This window comes from Piliocolobus tephrosceles, chromosome 7, assembly GCF_002776525.5.
Source record: "Piliocolobus tephrosceles isolate RC106 chromosome 7, ASM277652v3, whole genome shotgun sequence".
In the NCBI taxonomy this organism is placed as follows: domain Eukaryota; kingdom Metazoa; phylum Chordata; class Mammalia; order Primates; family Cercopithecidae; genus Piliocolobus; species Piliocolobus tephrosceles.
Window position 1 is genome coordinate 38142549 of NC_045440.1, and position 15499 is coordinate 38158047.

Below are 15499 nucleotides of genomic sequence, written 5' to 3' on the forward strand. Positions count from 1 at the left end.
AGTTACATGCAGATATTTAAATTCTTCTTAGGTCAATTTTGGAAAATAGAAATACTTCTATTTCATTTAAATGTTTAAATTTCTTACTATTAATAGTGACTGTGAGTGTGTGCCTTTTCACTTCTGATATTGTTAATGTGTGCCTTCAAAATTTTTCTCTAGTATTAGTATATTCTTAAAGTTTTATTAATTTTATTGGTTTCCTCAAAGAAATAACTTTGGCTTTGTTTATTCTTAATATTATAGTTATTTTCATTAAATTTTTCCTTTTTCTATATTATTTCTTACATTCAATTAATTTAAAAATAGTTATAGGCTCATATTCGATTTTCCTTTAACATCTTCAAGTAGTTTCAGATTCTCACTAAGCAAGGACCAGCTACATCAGTCATTCTTTTTTCTATACTTTTACAGCATACAGTTCAAAGTATATTTAAATTTCCATTGAATGTTCTTCTTTGATCTATGAATTGTTTAGAAATGTATCGTTTATTTCAAATACTTGGAGAATTTATATTTTATAATATATTTATCTTAAATTTGCTTTAGTTAGAGAACATAATCTGAAATATTTCAGTTATGAGAAATTGTTTAGATGTGTTTTATGTGCAAGCATGTGGAATATATCAGTAAATCTTTCACATGGACTTAAAATACATATTTTGAAGTTGTTGTGTATATCTAATAGATCATTTTTGTCAATCGTGTTGCTCAAATCCTTAAGTATATTTGATGATTTTTCTACTTCTCTTTTTGTTCTATCAATATTTGCTTCGTACATGTTGAAGTTATATTAAAAGTTGTAAAATATTTTAATTATAATTATTATAACTTCATAATAACTTGACCTTTTGCATTAGAATACATTCTTCTTTTATCTCTACTAACGCTGTTAGACTTAAAGTCTATTTGCTTTATTTTGTAGAAAGTTCTTGTGGTGTATATTTGTTCATCCTTTACTCTGAATGTTTATATACCTGAAAATGTATCTTTTTTCAGCAGCATATGGTGAAAAACTTTTCCAAATTTTAGGATCATTGTCTTTGATTGATTACAGACCGTGACACTATAAATAACAACACACCATTGCAATTTGAAATATAACAGTGGCTTTTAATGATGGTACCACCTCATTACATTACGGTATTTCCTTATACCATGCCCCTACTGACAGAATTAGTGTCTACTGACCAACAGAAATAGTGTGAGATAACTTAAAAAAACAGAAATTTGTAATGTAAAACTCATTATCATGCATTTTTAATAAGTAAATTATCTGTGAAATTATACAAATATACATATCATATTTTCTGGTCAAATTAAAAATCACAATATGCAGGTTTGAGTCCCAGGAAACCAGGTAATGTACATTCTTTTTTTTTTCCACTTTTTTGTGTCCATCCATCGCAGATAATTACTCTAGAAGACTGAATAAATGAAAAAAGTCACCTTTATCAACAAGTAAGTTACAATGACAGCTAGTTCAACAAATAGCATGCAAGTAACCTTATTGCAAAGTCGACCTATATCATGCAATTTATTTTTAGCCAGCATTTTAAATACACAAATGCTAAAGAAGTAAAATTAACTAGAGAAAAGAATTTAAAAATAACACTATAAGAAATTTTTAAGTGAAAAATTTCAGTATCATTATTATATCTTGATCATGTCTATTATAAATTCTGAAAAATATAATTCTGAAAAATATTCTTCAATTTATTTTTATGATATATAGCTATATGACTGTCAGTACTTAATATGTATTCATCTATTTCATCTATACATTCTCTCTCTCTCTCTCTCTCTTCCTCCCCCCCACCAACCCCCCATCCTTAAAATATTTGGAACTCACTCATGTCCTTTGCAGGGACATGGATGAAGCTGGAAGCCATCATTCTCAGCAAACACACACAGGAACATAAAACCAAACACTGCATGTTCTCACTTATAAGTGGGAGTTGAATAAAGAAAACACATGGAAACAGGGAGGGGAACATCACACACCAGAACCTGTCAAGGGTTGGGGGCAAGGGGAGGAAGAGCATTGGGACTAATACCTAATGTACATGGGGCTTAAAACCTAGATGGTGGGTTGAAAGGTGCAGCAAACCAACATGGCACATGTATACCTATGTAACAAACCTGCACAGTCTGCACATGTATCCCAGTACTTCAAGTAAAATAAATTTTAAAAAATGAAAGAAACTTACAGTGATATCATGGCATCTCTGTTGTCCAGACTACCCTTTAGGTTCACTCTCACTTTCAGGTTGCCTGCATATTAAAAATAAAAATAATATTATACTTTCTTCAGGACGATTTTACAAACCTCTGTATTATCTATCAGTCTTGAAAGAGTTCTAAATTTTTATCTAAGAACTGGGTTCACCCATTATTTGAGAATACCCTATCACTAATAACATCTCTGCCCCGGTAATCAAGACTAATAATGCACATCTTTGCATCACTGAATATGAAAAAAAAGCACAGTGATATATGTTTACCTGAAAATAAACTTAGATCACTTTTATATTCATAATATTATTGGTTAAGTATCTTTAAACTCTTTTGCCATTCGTTTTCAACCCTATTAATTTCTATTCATTTTACTAGCTATGTTTTCTTCCCTAAAGATATTTGATATCAGTTTTTCCACAATAGTTATCCAATATAAGAAAACCACTTTAGCATACTTAAGTATTGACTAAATTATGACTAGTTTAGGTGCTGTATATTATTTCAGCAATTTCAAATCAACTTTTAAAATATATTCCCTCCTCATTTACATTGCCATATTATTTTAAGTATTTTAATGAAATTCAATTCATTTCAAGTAAAATGAAGGACATAATTATATAACTCCTAGGCAGAAATCATTTTATAGCATTTTCCTTGAAAATAAATAATCCAGTTTTAATGTTTACTTGTATTCTTATAGCATATATTCAGATATTTTTATTTTTACTAAAAAGTTATTTGTTTTATATTTTCTGTAGAATAGATGTGGCTATCATCTAGATTTTTAGTCTTTTATTACATATTAATTTTTTTTTTTTTTTTGAGGCGGAGCCTCACTCTGTCCCCTGGGCTAGAGTGCAGTGGCCAGATCTCTGCTCACTGCAAGCTCCGCCTCCCGGGTTTACGCCATTCTCCTGCCTCAGCCTCCCAAGTAGCTGGGACTACAGGCACCCGCCACCTCGCCAGGCTAGTTTTTTTGTATTTTTAGTAGAGACGGGGTTTCACCGTGTTAGCCAGGATGGTCTCGATCTCCTGACCTCGTGATCCGCCCGTCTCGGCCTCCCAAAGTGCTGGGATTACAGGCTTGAGCCACCGCGCCCGGCCTACACATTAATTTTTAATCTTTTTCTACTTCTAACTGCTTGTGTTTCCATTTACATTACTACCAAAAAAAAAAAAGCTAAATTACTTTCCTGGGTTTTCCTATTGCCTTTCATTAAAATAGGATAAAAATTCACTAAGAGATATAAATATTACAAAGTTATTTAAGTATTATTAAGTTAAAATACATATTTCACAAGATCAAATAATAAAAGAAGGTATATAAATTTAAAGACAAACTTTAAACTTTAATGGACAACTAAACGTTAACTAATCTTGCCCCTAAAATGTCCAGATTCTTATACGATTAAAATTGCAATTTTTTTAAGTTTAAAAAATTAATATTCAATTTATTAAAGTTATAAATAAAAGGAAAAACCTAGTTTGTCCTTACACTTTTAATTTCAGCTTAAATAACTTATTATTTTAATTATAGATCTAGAAAATTTAGCAATCATTTCTAAAAAGGCTCTGATCAATTTTGGTCTCATTTATGAACTTAAACTCCTTTAAACTTTTCATATTGCATTATTCATCACATGTAATATATTTGCTTAACTTCCTAAGTATAATTGGTTGACAAACTTTCTTTTTTTTTTATTATACTTTAAGTTCTAGGGTACATGTGCACAACGTGCAGGTTTGTTACATATATATACATGTGCCATGTTGGTGTGCTGCACCCATTAACTCGTCATTTACATTAGGTGTATCTCCTAATGCTATCCCTCCCCCCTCTTCCCACAATAGAACCTGGTGTGTGATGATCCCCTTCCTGTGTCCAAGTGATCTGATTGTTCAGTTCCCACCTATGAGTGAGAACATGCTATATTTGGTTTTCTGTTCTTGCCATAGTTTGCTGAGAATGATGGTTTCCAGCTGCATCCATGTCCCTACAGGACACAAACTCATCCTTTTTTATGGCTGCATAGTATTCCATGGAATGTATGTGCCACATTTTCTTAATTTAGTCTGTCACTGATGGACATCTGGGTTGATTCCAAGTCTTTGCTATTGTGAATAGTGCTGTAGTAAACATATGTGTGCATGTGTCTTTATAGCAGCATGACTTATAATCCTTTGGGTATATCCCCAGTAGTGGGATGGCTGGGTCAAATGGTATTTCTAGTTCTAGATCCTTGAGGAATCACCACACTGTTTTCCACAATGGTTGAACTATTTTACAGTCCCACCAACAGTGTAAAAGCATTCCTATTTCTCCACATCCTCTCCAGCACCTGTTGTTTCCTGATTTTTTAATGATTGCCATTCTAACTGGTGTGAGATGGTATCTAATTGTGGTTTTGATTTATATTTCTCTGATAGCAAGTGATGATGAGCATTTTTTCATGTGTCTGTTGGCTGTATGAATGTCTTCTGTGGAGAAGTGTCTGTTCATATCCTTTGCCCACTTTTTGATGGGGTTGTTTGCTTTTTTCTTAAATTTGATTGTATTCTTTATAGGTTCTAGATATTAGCCCTTTGTCAGATGAGTAGATTGCAAAAATTTTCTCCCATTCTGTAGGTTGCCTGTTCACTCTGATGGTAGTTTCTTTTGCTGTGCAGAAGCTCTTTAGTTTAATTAGATCCCATTTGTCAATTTTGGCTTTTGTTGCCATTGCATTTGGAGATTTAGACATGAAGTCCTTGCCCATGCCTATGTCCTGAATGGTATTACCTAGGTTTTCTTCTCGAGTTTTTATGGTTTTAGGTCTAACATTTAAGTCTGTAATCCATCTGAAATTAATTTTCATGTAAGGAGTAAGGAAAGGATCCAGTTTCAGCTTTCTACTTATGGCTAGCCAATTTTCCCAGCACCATTTATTAAATAGGGAATCCTTTCCCCATTTCTTGTTTCTGTCAGCTTTGTCAAAGATCAGATGGCTGTAGATGTGTGGTATTATTTCTGAGGACTCTGTTCTGTTCCATTGGTCTATATCTCTGTTTTGGTAACAGTACCATGCTGTTTTGGTTACTGTAGCCTTAAGTATAGTTTGAAGTCCGGTAGCGTAATGCCTCCAGCTTTGTTCTTTTGACTTAGGATTGTCTTGGCAATGCGGGGTCTTTTTTGGTTCCATATGAGCTTTAAAGCAGTATTTTTCCAATTCTGTGAAGAAAGTCATTGGTAGCTTAATGGGGATGGCATTGAATCTATAAATTACCTTGGGCAGTATGGCCATTTTCACGATATTGATTCTTCCTATCCATAAGCATGCTATGTTCTTCCATTTGTTTGAGTCCTCTTTTATTTCACTGAGCAGTGGTTTGTAGTTCTCCTTGAAGAGGTCCTTTATATCCTTTGCAAATTGGATTCCTAGGTATTTTATTCTCTTTGAAGCTATTGTGAATGGGAGTTCATTCATGATTTGGCTCTCTGTTTGTCTGTTACTGGTGTATAAGAATACTTGTGATTTTTGCAGTTTGATTTTGTATCCTGAGACTTTGCTGAAGTTGCTTATCAGCTTAAGGAGATTTTGGGCTGAGACAATGGGGTTTTCTAAATATATAATCATGTCATCTGCAAACAGGGACAATTTGACTTCTTCTTTTCCTAAGTGAATACCCTTGATTTCTTTCTCTTGCCTGATTGCCCTAGCCAGAACTTCCAACACTATGTTGAATAGGAGTGGTGAGAGAGGGCATCCCTGTCTTGTGCCAGTTTTCAAAGGGAATGCTTCCAGTTTTTGTCCATTCAGTATGATATTGGCTGTGGGTTTGTCATAAATAGCTCTTATTATTTTGAGATACATTCTATCAATACAAATTTATTGAGAGTTTTTAGCATGAAGGGCATGTATTGAGATAATCATGTAGTTTTTGTCTTTGGTTCTGTTTTTATGCTGGATTACAATTTTGATTTGCATATGTTGAACCAGCCTTGCATCCCATGGATAAGCCCACTTGATCATGGTGGATAAGCTTTTAGATGTGCTGCTGGATTCAGTTTGCCAGTGTTTTATAGAGGGTTTTTGCATCGATGTTCATCAGGGATATTGATCTAAAATTCTCTTTTTTGGTTGCATCTCTGTCAGGCTTTGGTATCAGGATGACGTTGGCCTCATAAAATGAGTTAGGGAGGATTCCCTCTTTTTCTATTGATTGGAATAGTTTCAGAAGGAATGGTACCAGCTCTTCCTTGTACCTCTGGTAGAATTCAACTGTGAATCTGTCTGGTCCTGGACTTTGTTTGGTTGGTAGGCTATGAATTATTGCCTCAATTTCAGGGCCTGCTATTGGTCTGTTCAGGGATTCAACTTCTTCCTCGTTTAGTCTTGGGAGAGTGTAAGTGTCCAGGAAATTATCCATTTCTTCTAGGTTTTCTAGTTTATTTGCATAGAGGTGTTTATAGTATTCTCCGATGGTAGTTTGTATTTCTGGGGGTCGGTTGTGATATCCCCTTTATCATTTTTTATTTGATTCCTCTCTCTTTTCTTCTTTATTGGTCTTGCTAGCGGTCTATCAATTTTGTTGATCTTTTCAGAAAACCAGCTCCTGGATTCATTGATTTTTTGGAGGGTTTTTTGTGTCTCTATCTCCTTCAGTTCTGCTCTGATCTTAGTTATTTCTTGCCTTCTGCTAGCTTTTGAATGTGCTTGCTCTTGCTTCTCTAGTTCTTTTAATTGTGATGTTAGGATGTCAATTTTAGATCTTTCCTGCTTTCTTTTGTGGGCATTTAGTGCTATAAATTTCCCTCTACACACTGCTATAAATGTGTCCCAGAGCTTCTGGTATGTTGTATCTTTGTTCTCATTGGTTTCAAAGTTCATCTTTATTTCTGCCTTCATGTCGTTATGTACCCAGTAGTCATTCAGGAGCAGGTTGTTCAGTTTCCATGTAGTTGAGCTGTTTTGATTGAGTTTCTTAGTCCTCAGTTCTAGTTTAATTGCACTGTGGTCTGAGAGACAGTTTGTTATAATTTCTGTTCTTGTACGTTTGCTGAGGAGTGTTTTACTTCCAACTATGTGGTCAATTTTGGAATAAGTGTGATGTGGTGCTGAAAAGAATTTATATTCTGTTGATTTGGGGTGGAGAGTTCTGTAGATGTCTATTAGGTTTGCTTAGTGCAGAGTTGAGTTCAATTCCTGGATATCCTTGTTAACTTTCTGTCTCATTGATCTGTCTAATGTTGACAGTGGGGTGTTAAAGTCTCCCATTATTATTGTATGGGAGTCTAAGTCTCTTTGTAAGTCTCTAAGGACTTGCTTTATGAATCTGGGTGCTCCTGTATTGGGTGCATCTATATTTAGGATAGTTAGCTCTTCCTGATGAATTGATCCCTTTACCATTATGTAATGGCCTTCTTTATCTCTTTTGATCTTTGATGGTTTAAAGTCTGTTTTATCAGAGACTAGGATTGCAATCTCTGCTTTTTTTTTGTTTTCCATTAGCTTGGTAGATCTTCCTCCATCCCTTTATTTTGAGCCTATGTGTGTCTCTGCATAATCTTCCTCCATCCCTTTATTTTGAGCCTATGTGTGTCTCTGCACATGAGATGGGTCTCCTGAATACAGCAGACTGATAGGTCTTGACTCTTTATCCAGTTTGCCATTCTGTGCCTTTTAATTGGACCATTTAGTCCATTAATATTTAAGGTTAATATTGTTATGTGTGAACTTGATCCTGTCATTATGCTATTAGCTGATTACTTTTCTCGCTAGTTGATGCAGTTTCTTCCTAGCATCGATGGACTTTACATTTTGACATGTTTTTGCAATGGTTGGTACCTGGTGTGCCTTTCCATGTTTAGTGCTTCCTTCAGGATCTCTTGTAGGGCAGGCCTGGTGGTGACAAAATCTGTAAGCATTTGCTTGTCTCTAAAAGGTTTTATTTCTCTTTCACTTATGAAACTTAGTTTGTCTGGATATGAAATTCTGGGTTGAAAATTCTTTTCTTTAAGAATGTTGAATATAAGCCCCCACTCTCTTCTGGCTTGGAGAGTTTCTGCCGAGAGATCTGCTGTTAGTCTGATGGGCCTCCCTTTGTGTGTAACCCGACCTTTCTCTCTGTCTGCCCTGAACATTTTTTCCTTCATTTCAACTTTGGTGAATCTGACAATTATGTGTCTTGGAGTTGCTCTTCTCAAGGAGTATCTTTGTGGCATTCTCTGTATTTCCTGAATTTGAATGTTGGCCTGCCTTACTAGGTTGGGTAAGTTCTCCTGGATGATATCCTGAAGAGTGTTTTCCAATTTGGTTCCATTTTCCCCGTCACTTTCAGACACACCAATCAGATGTAGATATGGTCTTTTCACATAATCCCATGCTTCTTGGAGGCTTTGTTCATTTCTTTTTACTCGTTTTTCTCCACACTTCTCTCTTCATTTCATTCATTTGATCTTCAATTGCTGATACTCTTTCTTCCAGTTGATCTAGTCGGTTACCGAAGCTTGTGCATTTGTCATGTATTTCTCGTGTTATGGTTTTCATCTCTATCAGTTCTTTTAAGGTCTTCTCTGCATTGATTTTTCCAGTTATCCATTCTTCCATTCTTTTTTCAAGGTTTTTAGTTTTTTGTGCTGGTTACGTAGTTCCTCCTTTAGCTCTGAGAAGTTTGATCTACTGAAGCCTTCTTCTCTCAACTTGTCAAAGTCATTCTTCGTCCAGCTTTGTTCTGTTGCTGGCGATGAGCTACATTCCTTTGGAGGGGGAGATGCACTCTGATTTTTTGAATTTCCAGTTTTTCTGCACTGCTTTTTCCCCATCTTTATGGTTTTATCTGCCTTTAGTGTTTGATGATGGTGATGTACTGATGGGGTTTTGGTGTGGGTGTCCTTCCTGTTTGTTAGTTTTCCTTCTAACAGTCAGGACCCTCAGCTGTAGGTCTGTTGGAGTTTGCTTGAGGTCCACTCCAGACCCTGTTTGCCTGGGTATCAGCAGTGGAGGCTGCAGAAGATAGAATATTGCTGAACAGTGAGTGTTGCTATCTGATTCTTGCTCTGGAAGCTTTGTCTCGGGGTATACCCCACCGTGTGAGGTGTGGGGTGTCGGTCTGCACCTAACGGGGGATGGCTCCCAGTTAGGCTACTCAGGGCTCAGGGACCCACTTGAGCAGGCAGTCTGTCCTTTCTCAGATCTCAACCTCCGTGCTGGGAGAGCCACTGCTCTCTTCAAAGCTATAAGACAAGGGCATTGACCTCTGCCGAGGTTTCTGCGCTTTTTGTTTAGCTATGCCCTGTTCCCAGAGGAGGAGTCTACAGAGGCAGACTGGCCTCCTTGAGCTGCAGTGGGCTCCACCCACTTCGAGCTTCCCGGGGGCTTTGTTTACCTACTTAAGCCTCAGCAATGGTGGGCACCCCTCCCCCAGCCTCACTGTCGCCTTGCAGTTAGATCTCTGACTGCTGTGCTAGCAATGAGGGAGGCTCCAAGGGCATGGGACCCTCCGGCCCAGGTGTGGGATATAATCTCCTGGTGTGCCATTTGCTAAGACCCTTGGTAAAGTGCAGTATTAGGGTGAGAGTTATCCGATTTTCCAGGTGTTGTGTGTCCCAGTTTCCCTTGGCTACAAAAAGGGATTCCCTTCCCCCTTGTGCTTCCCAGGTGAGGCGATGCCTCGCCCTGCTTCAGTTCTCGCTGGTCAGGCTGCACATGTCCGACATGCCCCAGTGTGATGAACCTGGTACCTCAGTTGAACATGCAGAAATCACCTGTCTTCTGTGTCGCTCACGCTGGGAGCTGAAGGCTGGAGCTCTTCCTATTTGGCCATCTTGGGCACGCCCCCAAAATTGCAATTACTATATATGTATATATGTATGTGTATGTGTGTTTGTGTGTGTGTGTGTGTGTATAATTTTTTCTTTTTTGAGTCTCAGTCTCTCTTTGTTGGCTGGGATTATAGATGCATGTCACCATGCCTGGCTAATTTTTGTATTTTTCTGTAGAGATGGGATTTCACTGTGTTGCCCAGGCTGGTCTTGAACTCCTGGCTTTAAGTGATCCACTCACCTTGGCCTCAGAAAGTGGTGGGATAACAGGTGTGAGCCACCACTGCTGGCCATTAGTTATTCATATATGAGTTATTAAATTCTCATATAAAGACAATAACTGAATTTGAATTATTACTCATTACATCTACCACATTGCTATTTATTGACTATGTTCATAAATTATACAAATAACAAATCTTAAATATGAAATCAATGTACTCATCGCTTGAATAGTCCTCAGTTCTCCATTTTTTCCTTTGGAAATGAACTTTCACCATTATAGCAATCAGTACACAGAACATAATAAAGAAAGGAATGAATAAGAAAAATGGCCATCTCATTGGTTTGGAATGGTAAACGTTCTCCATGTAGCGCCTTTCTAGGAGAGAAAAAAATCAAAGATTTGAAAGCAAGCACCAGAAATATAGTAAAGATATTTCTGTATTTTACTAAGTCTATCAGAATAGAACCTTTGAACAATTTAATAATTTTAAAATTAACATATTTTATATGAAATAGATAGCTTGAAAACATAAGTGCCCAAAGTGACTTTTGTAACTCTTTTTAAAATGGATAGCTACATATCATGAGCTAATATTTTGTTGAGGATTTTTATATCTCTATTCATGAAGAATATTGTTTTGTGATTTTCTTCTTTGTTGAGTTCCTTGTTTGAATTTGGCATCAGGATTATGTTTTCCTCATACAATGAGTTGACAGGAACTTCCCCACTACCGTTTTCTGAAAATAATATTGCTTTCTTTTAAGAATTTGGTTTGGTTCACCTGTGAAACCATCTATGCCTATAATTTTTTGTTGTTGTTGTTGTTGTTGTTGTTGTTTTTTTTTTTTTGGTGGTGATTTAAAAAATAAACCCACAGATTAAGAAGAAGTGTGGTTTCTGACTTTTTGTTTATGCCCTTTGGTTTATAACGCAAATAGTCCTTTTCACATCTGACTACCTTTATCAGCCTGTTTCTTGCCTGTAGTTGATTGTGGACCAATGAACATATATGCTACCTTGATCACTTTCAATCCGAGCTAATATAATTCCTTTGAATTTCTCATGTATCAAATAAAACCACAATCCATTAAACAAAGGCCACACTCACAAATTTCTTTGACATATGTCTTTCTCTGTATTGGATCCTGTGAGGCTGTTATGAAATTACCAGTTTAAAATTCTTGGTAGCCTTATTGTTTGAAAGTTCTTATGAAGCATTTACATAAAATACTTAGAAGGCCTTTTGTATGGAGGAAAGAGTCTCTAAGAGATATCAACTTAAGTTTTCCTGAGATTTTAACAGAGGTGTTTACAGTCAAAGGCCTTGCTTAATTTTGATTTGAGATAAAATTTTATTGCTCTAATCTCAAATTTGGCCTTTCATTGTTTCTTACGTTAAGAAACTTGCGGAGAATGAAAATTAGTTTTACTTTCAAACCGATAAAATCCTTGCATGGACCAATGTCCTAGGGAGTCTCATTAATGTTTTTTTCCAGCCATTTCATAGTAGGCATGAGTTCAATTTTCCACATTACCAAAGGCAGCAGTGATGCCTAACAATTTACCACTTCATAATAATGGTTTCACTTTCTGCAACGTGTTTTTAAACTGTCCTTGAATTGCTCACCAACTTCAACATGTACTAAGACTTCAATAGTTTCCTGCCTTTCTATCTTCCATGCACTATCCAATTTCAAAGCTAAGGCCACATTTTAGATTTCTATTACGCAACACATCAGTAGCTAAATTTTTTAAATTATTTATTGCCGTGTAAGAAATTACCTCAATGCTTAGTAACTTAAAACATTCTATTTTGCTCACAATTTTGTTGGTTTTGAATTTGAGGAGGGCTTATTAGATGGTTGTATTTTTGTTTCTGAGTGCAATCAAATTTCAGATATTGCTGATAATTTTCAAGAAGTGAATGAGAGAATGAGATTTCCAGGAATGAGAGAAGTAAGGATTCCAAAATACCTAGATAGGGTCTGTAGGAAGACCACGAGAGTCCTAGAATGTTAGTTCTTCATATTTTGTTAATCAATCCTACCACTAAAACCAACCTGGAAAGGAGTGGTCTCCACTGCTCATTGGGAAATGGAAGATAAGCTAATTGTTGCTAGTAAAATGGAAATAGCTTGAAAATACATTAATTACAAAGTTTGAAACTTACTAATCTATTACTATATAACATAAAATATAATATTTCCAGATACTGGAATTAATGTGGAAACTACCTATGACTCAAAATTGGAAAAATGGCTCTAATTGTATGTACATTTAGATTTTTATGTCAAAGAAATCTCCTAGCCCTAAGTATTATTGGATATGCCAGTTAACTTCTCGCTTTCTCTAAAATTCATCTAGGCTTTTCCTCTGCTTTGATCAATATCACAGGGAGCCACACTACACAAGTTCCTTGATCTGCTGTCTTCCAGTCAGTTTTTATCACTGGGAATCACTGAGTAAAATTTGGAGGATTCGAAGAGTAAAAATAGCTCTGATATTACTCCCCCTTCCTCAACAGCATCACCAACAGTGACTGTATATTCTCTATACCTCCAGTTCATGCTGGACAGTAACTCTCCCTGTGGTTCCAATCCCGCTATACATCCCTGACCAGAGTTATATATCATGCTAAATAGCCCAGATTCTGATTCTAGTAATACCACCTCTTTTTATTGTCCCTCTAACCCTAAAAAGTGGTAGTCATTTTCTGGGTTGCCTCACCTTTCTCTGATTATCATCTCATCTATGCAATTACCAGATGCCTTACACTGCGTTCTTTCTGTTTGAAAGACTAAAGTGATTTGTGTCTTTACGCCTGGGCTCTGACGGATATATCATATTTATAACACATGCTACATATATTGTAATATATTACTCTCTGGAAGTGGAAGTAAAACATACATATTCGTATGCAGTTTAATGTCCAAACATAGTCTAGATATAAATTGGTAGACAAAATATCATGTTATTAAATTTAATAAATTCAAATTATGTTTTAATTATATTTCCGATTTATTATTAATACTTACCAGGGAGCCTGGCTGGTACAGCTACAAGTGGAAAATTGCCACTGTCAATACTCCCACCAGGCCATGTATCTGATTGAACTGAGCAATCTGGAGGTAAATATGAAGCACTACAGTGACAGTGCTTTTTGTTATTGCATACCTAAAAGAAGGAGAAATATCACCTTATAAGATAAGCAACTAGATTTATATGTGTTCAAGTAGAATTATAAAATAATATGTATGTCAGATAAGGCCAATTTTCCTATATGTTGTGTATGGTGAGTGTGTGTGTGTGTGTAGCAATGCATTTAGTTTCCTGAAATTAGACTCAATGATTTTCACCTCATAGTATACTACTTACACCTCTATGGTTGCATTTGTCTGTAGTACAATCATAACCCAAGTATGAAGAACTCACACATCTTTGATTCTTGCAAACCTGAAAAGGATGAGCAAAAGTAAGTTAATTGACATGCCATCTAGAGTTGCTATTTAATTAAAAGCATTCTATACCATACCATATTACCATGGACTAATAATTCTTAGCAACAAGAATTAGAATACTAACAATGAATAGTTAATGTATTGAGCTACTATCTTGCCAGCACTAGATGAGACACTGACTATCTAGGAGTAAACAAAACAATAACAGCTTCTTCCCTGCTTAGACTGGGATAGCAGGTACAAATATGAAATGAGAAAAACACAAATAAGTATGTAATAAGTGCTGTAATGAAAAAAATTGACTTATGAAAGCATAAAATACAGGAAATGTGTCAAATATTTGAGAACAGTAAAACCTTCTCATTGAGCCCTGATGATAGATCAGAATTAATTGGTATAGAAGTAAAAGACAGAGTATTATAAAAAAGAAATAATATTTAAAATGATTCTGCCTTGGAAGAACATATTGAACCTTTGAGAAATCTAAAGGGCTGTGTGGCCATTCAGTCATTCATTAAATACATATTTGAGTCCTACATATGTACCTGGCCCCAAGAAGGCATCAGTGAACAACACGAATCTCATCTTGTTCATATCATAACAAAGAGAGAGAAACAAACAAAACACTTGATATTATATGAGAGAAGATATTTATTGGCATGATTGTGTAGAATCTTATATTCTTCATGTGCAAGTTGGCCAAATACAGCAATTTGCTGTATTTACATATTGGAAGAGGGAAAGCTGATAAAAGTAGGTTTTGGAAAAGAGAATGGAAAGGGCAATAGCCTGAAGATACAAAGTTAGAATGTCATTGCTGTGGTCCACAAAAATGATAACCATACAGTGAAATTGAGTGGCAATGAGGATAGAAACCAGTAGATGTATTTGAGATAGAAAGTTTAAACCAGCTGAGCTGGAGTAATATACATAGTAAAAAGAGATGGATGAATGACACCAAGGATTCTGACTTGTTTAATTCTCTTGCTGGTAGTTAAATCAACTGAGATAAGGAAAGTTAAGCATAAAGACAAAGGTTTAGTAACTGTTTTCAGAGATCTCTTTCGACCTATATCAAATAATACTATGTTTCAAAAGAACAAAAAATGTTTGATGAACTCATACAAACACACAAAGTGACTAATGGTAAGCCCAAGAACATGTAAATGGAAATATTTTTTATTTTAAAAGTTTGCTAAAGACTATTGGCAATATTTTGGGAGATTTTTTCTCTTATAATATAGGATCATAACACACTAACTTTTAAAGTCAGAGAGTTAATTTGTTCACATAGTTTTTGCCCAATATTATTGACTATGAAAAAATACATTTTTGTGTTGGAGAATTATGGCAATGCATACCTCTGTCTAAGACTTACAGGGAAATGGACTAATGATGAATAGATGGCAAGGTTATCTTGGATGGCTGTGGTACTAGCATAAAAAGTACTAGCTCTGGATACTGTATACAGATTAGTGCTGCTGTAGTTATAAATCTATTCTGTTAGCATGCTTCCTTCACACCTAACTACAATTTAAATAGAGAAGTTAGATATATAATTTGCAGAGCTATTGTCCAGAAAAAAGTAAACCTAATTCTCAGAACTATTAAATATATTAATTGTCTAGAGAAACAAAAGTTGAGGAAGGGTTGTTGGTATTACTGGTACCCTTTTTCTGCAATGAAGTGTTGTTGTGGTTTTTTGTTTTTGTCTGTTTGATTTTTGTTTGTTTGTTTGTTTTTGCTTTAACATGCCTGTGGCAGAGTGCTTAACTT

At 35.6% G+C, this 15499-nt stretch overlaps 1 protein-coding gene across 3 annotated transcripts in view; it reads right to left on the reverse strand.

The window, feature by feature from the left end:
* Window positions 1-1092: 1092 nt before the first annotated feature.
* Window positions 1093-15499, reverse strand: part of ADAM2 (ADAM metallopeptidase domain 2) — a 103521-nt gene continuing 89114 nt past the window's right edge. For all 3 annotated transcript variants that reach the window (XM_023214645.2, XM_023214643.2, XM_023214644.3), the window contains 5 exons: window positions 13641-13718; window positions 13301-13439; window positions 10481-10640; window positions 2211-2274; window positions 1093-1427 (listed from right to left, as the gene is read on the reverse strand). In XM_023214645.2, the coding sequence (XP_023070413.1) occupies window positions 2241-2274; window positions 10481-10640; window positions 13301-13439; window positions 13641-13718 (411 nt within the window). In that variant the 3' untranslated portion in view covers window positions 1093-1427; window positions 2211-2240. The remainder of the gene's footprint in view (window positions 1428-2210; window positions 2275-10480; window positions 10641-13300; window positions 13440-13640; window positions 13719-15499) is intronic.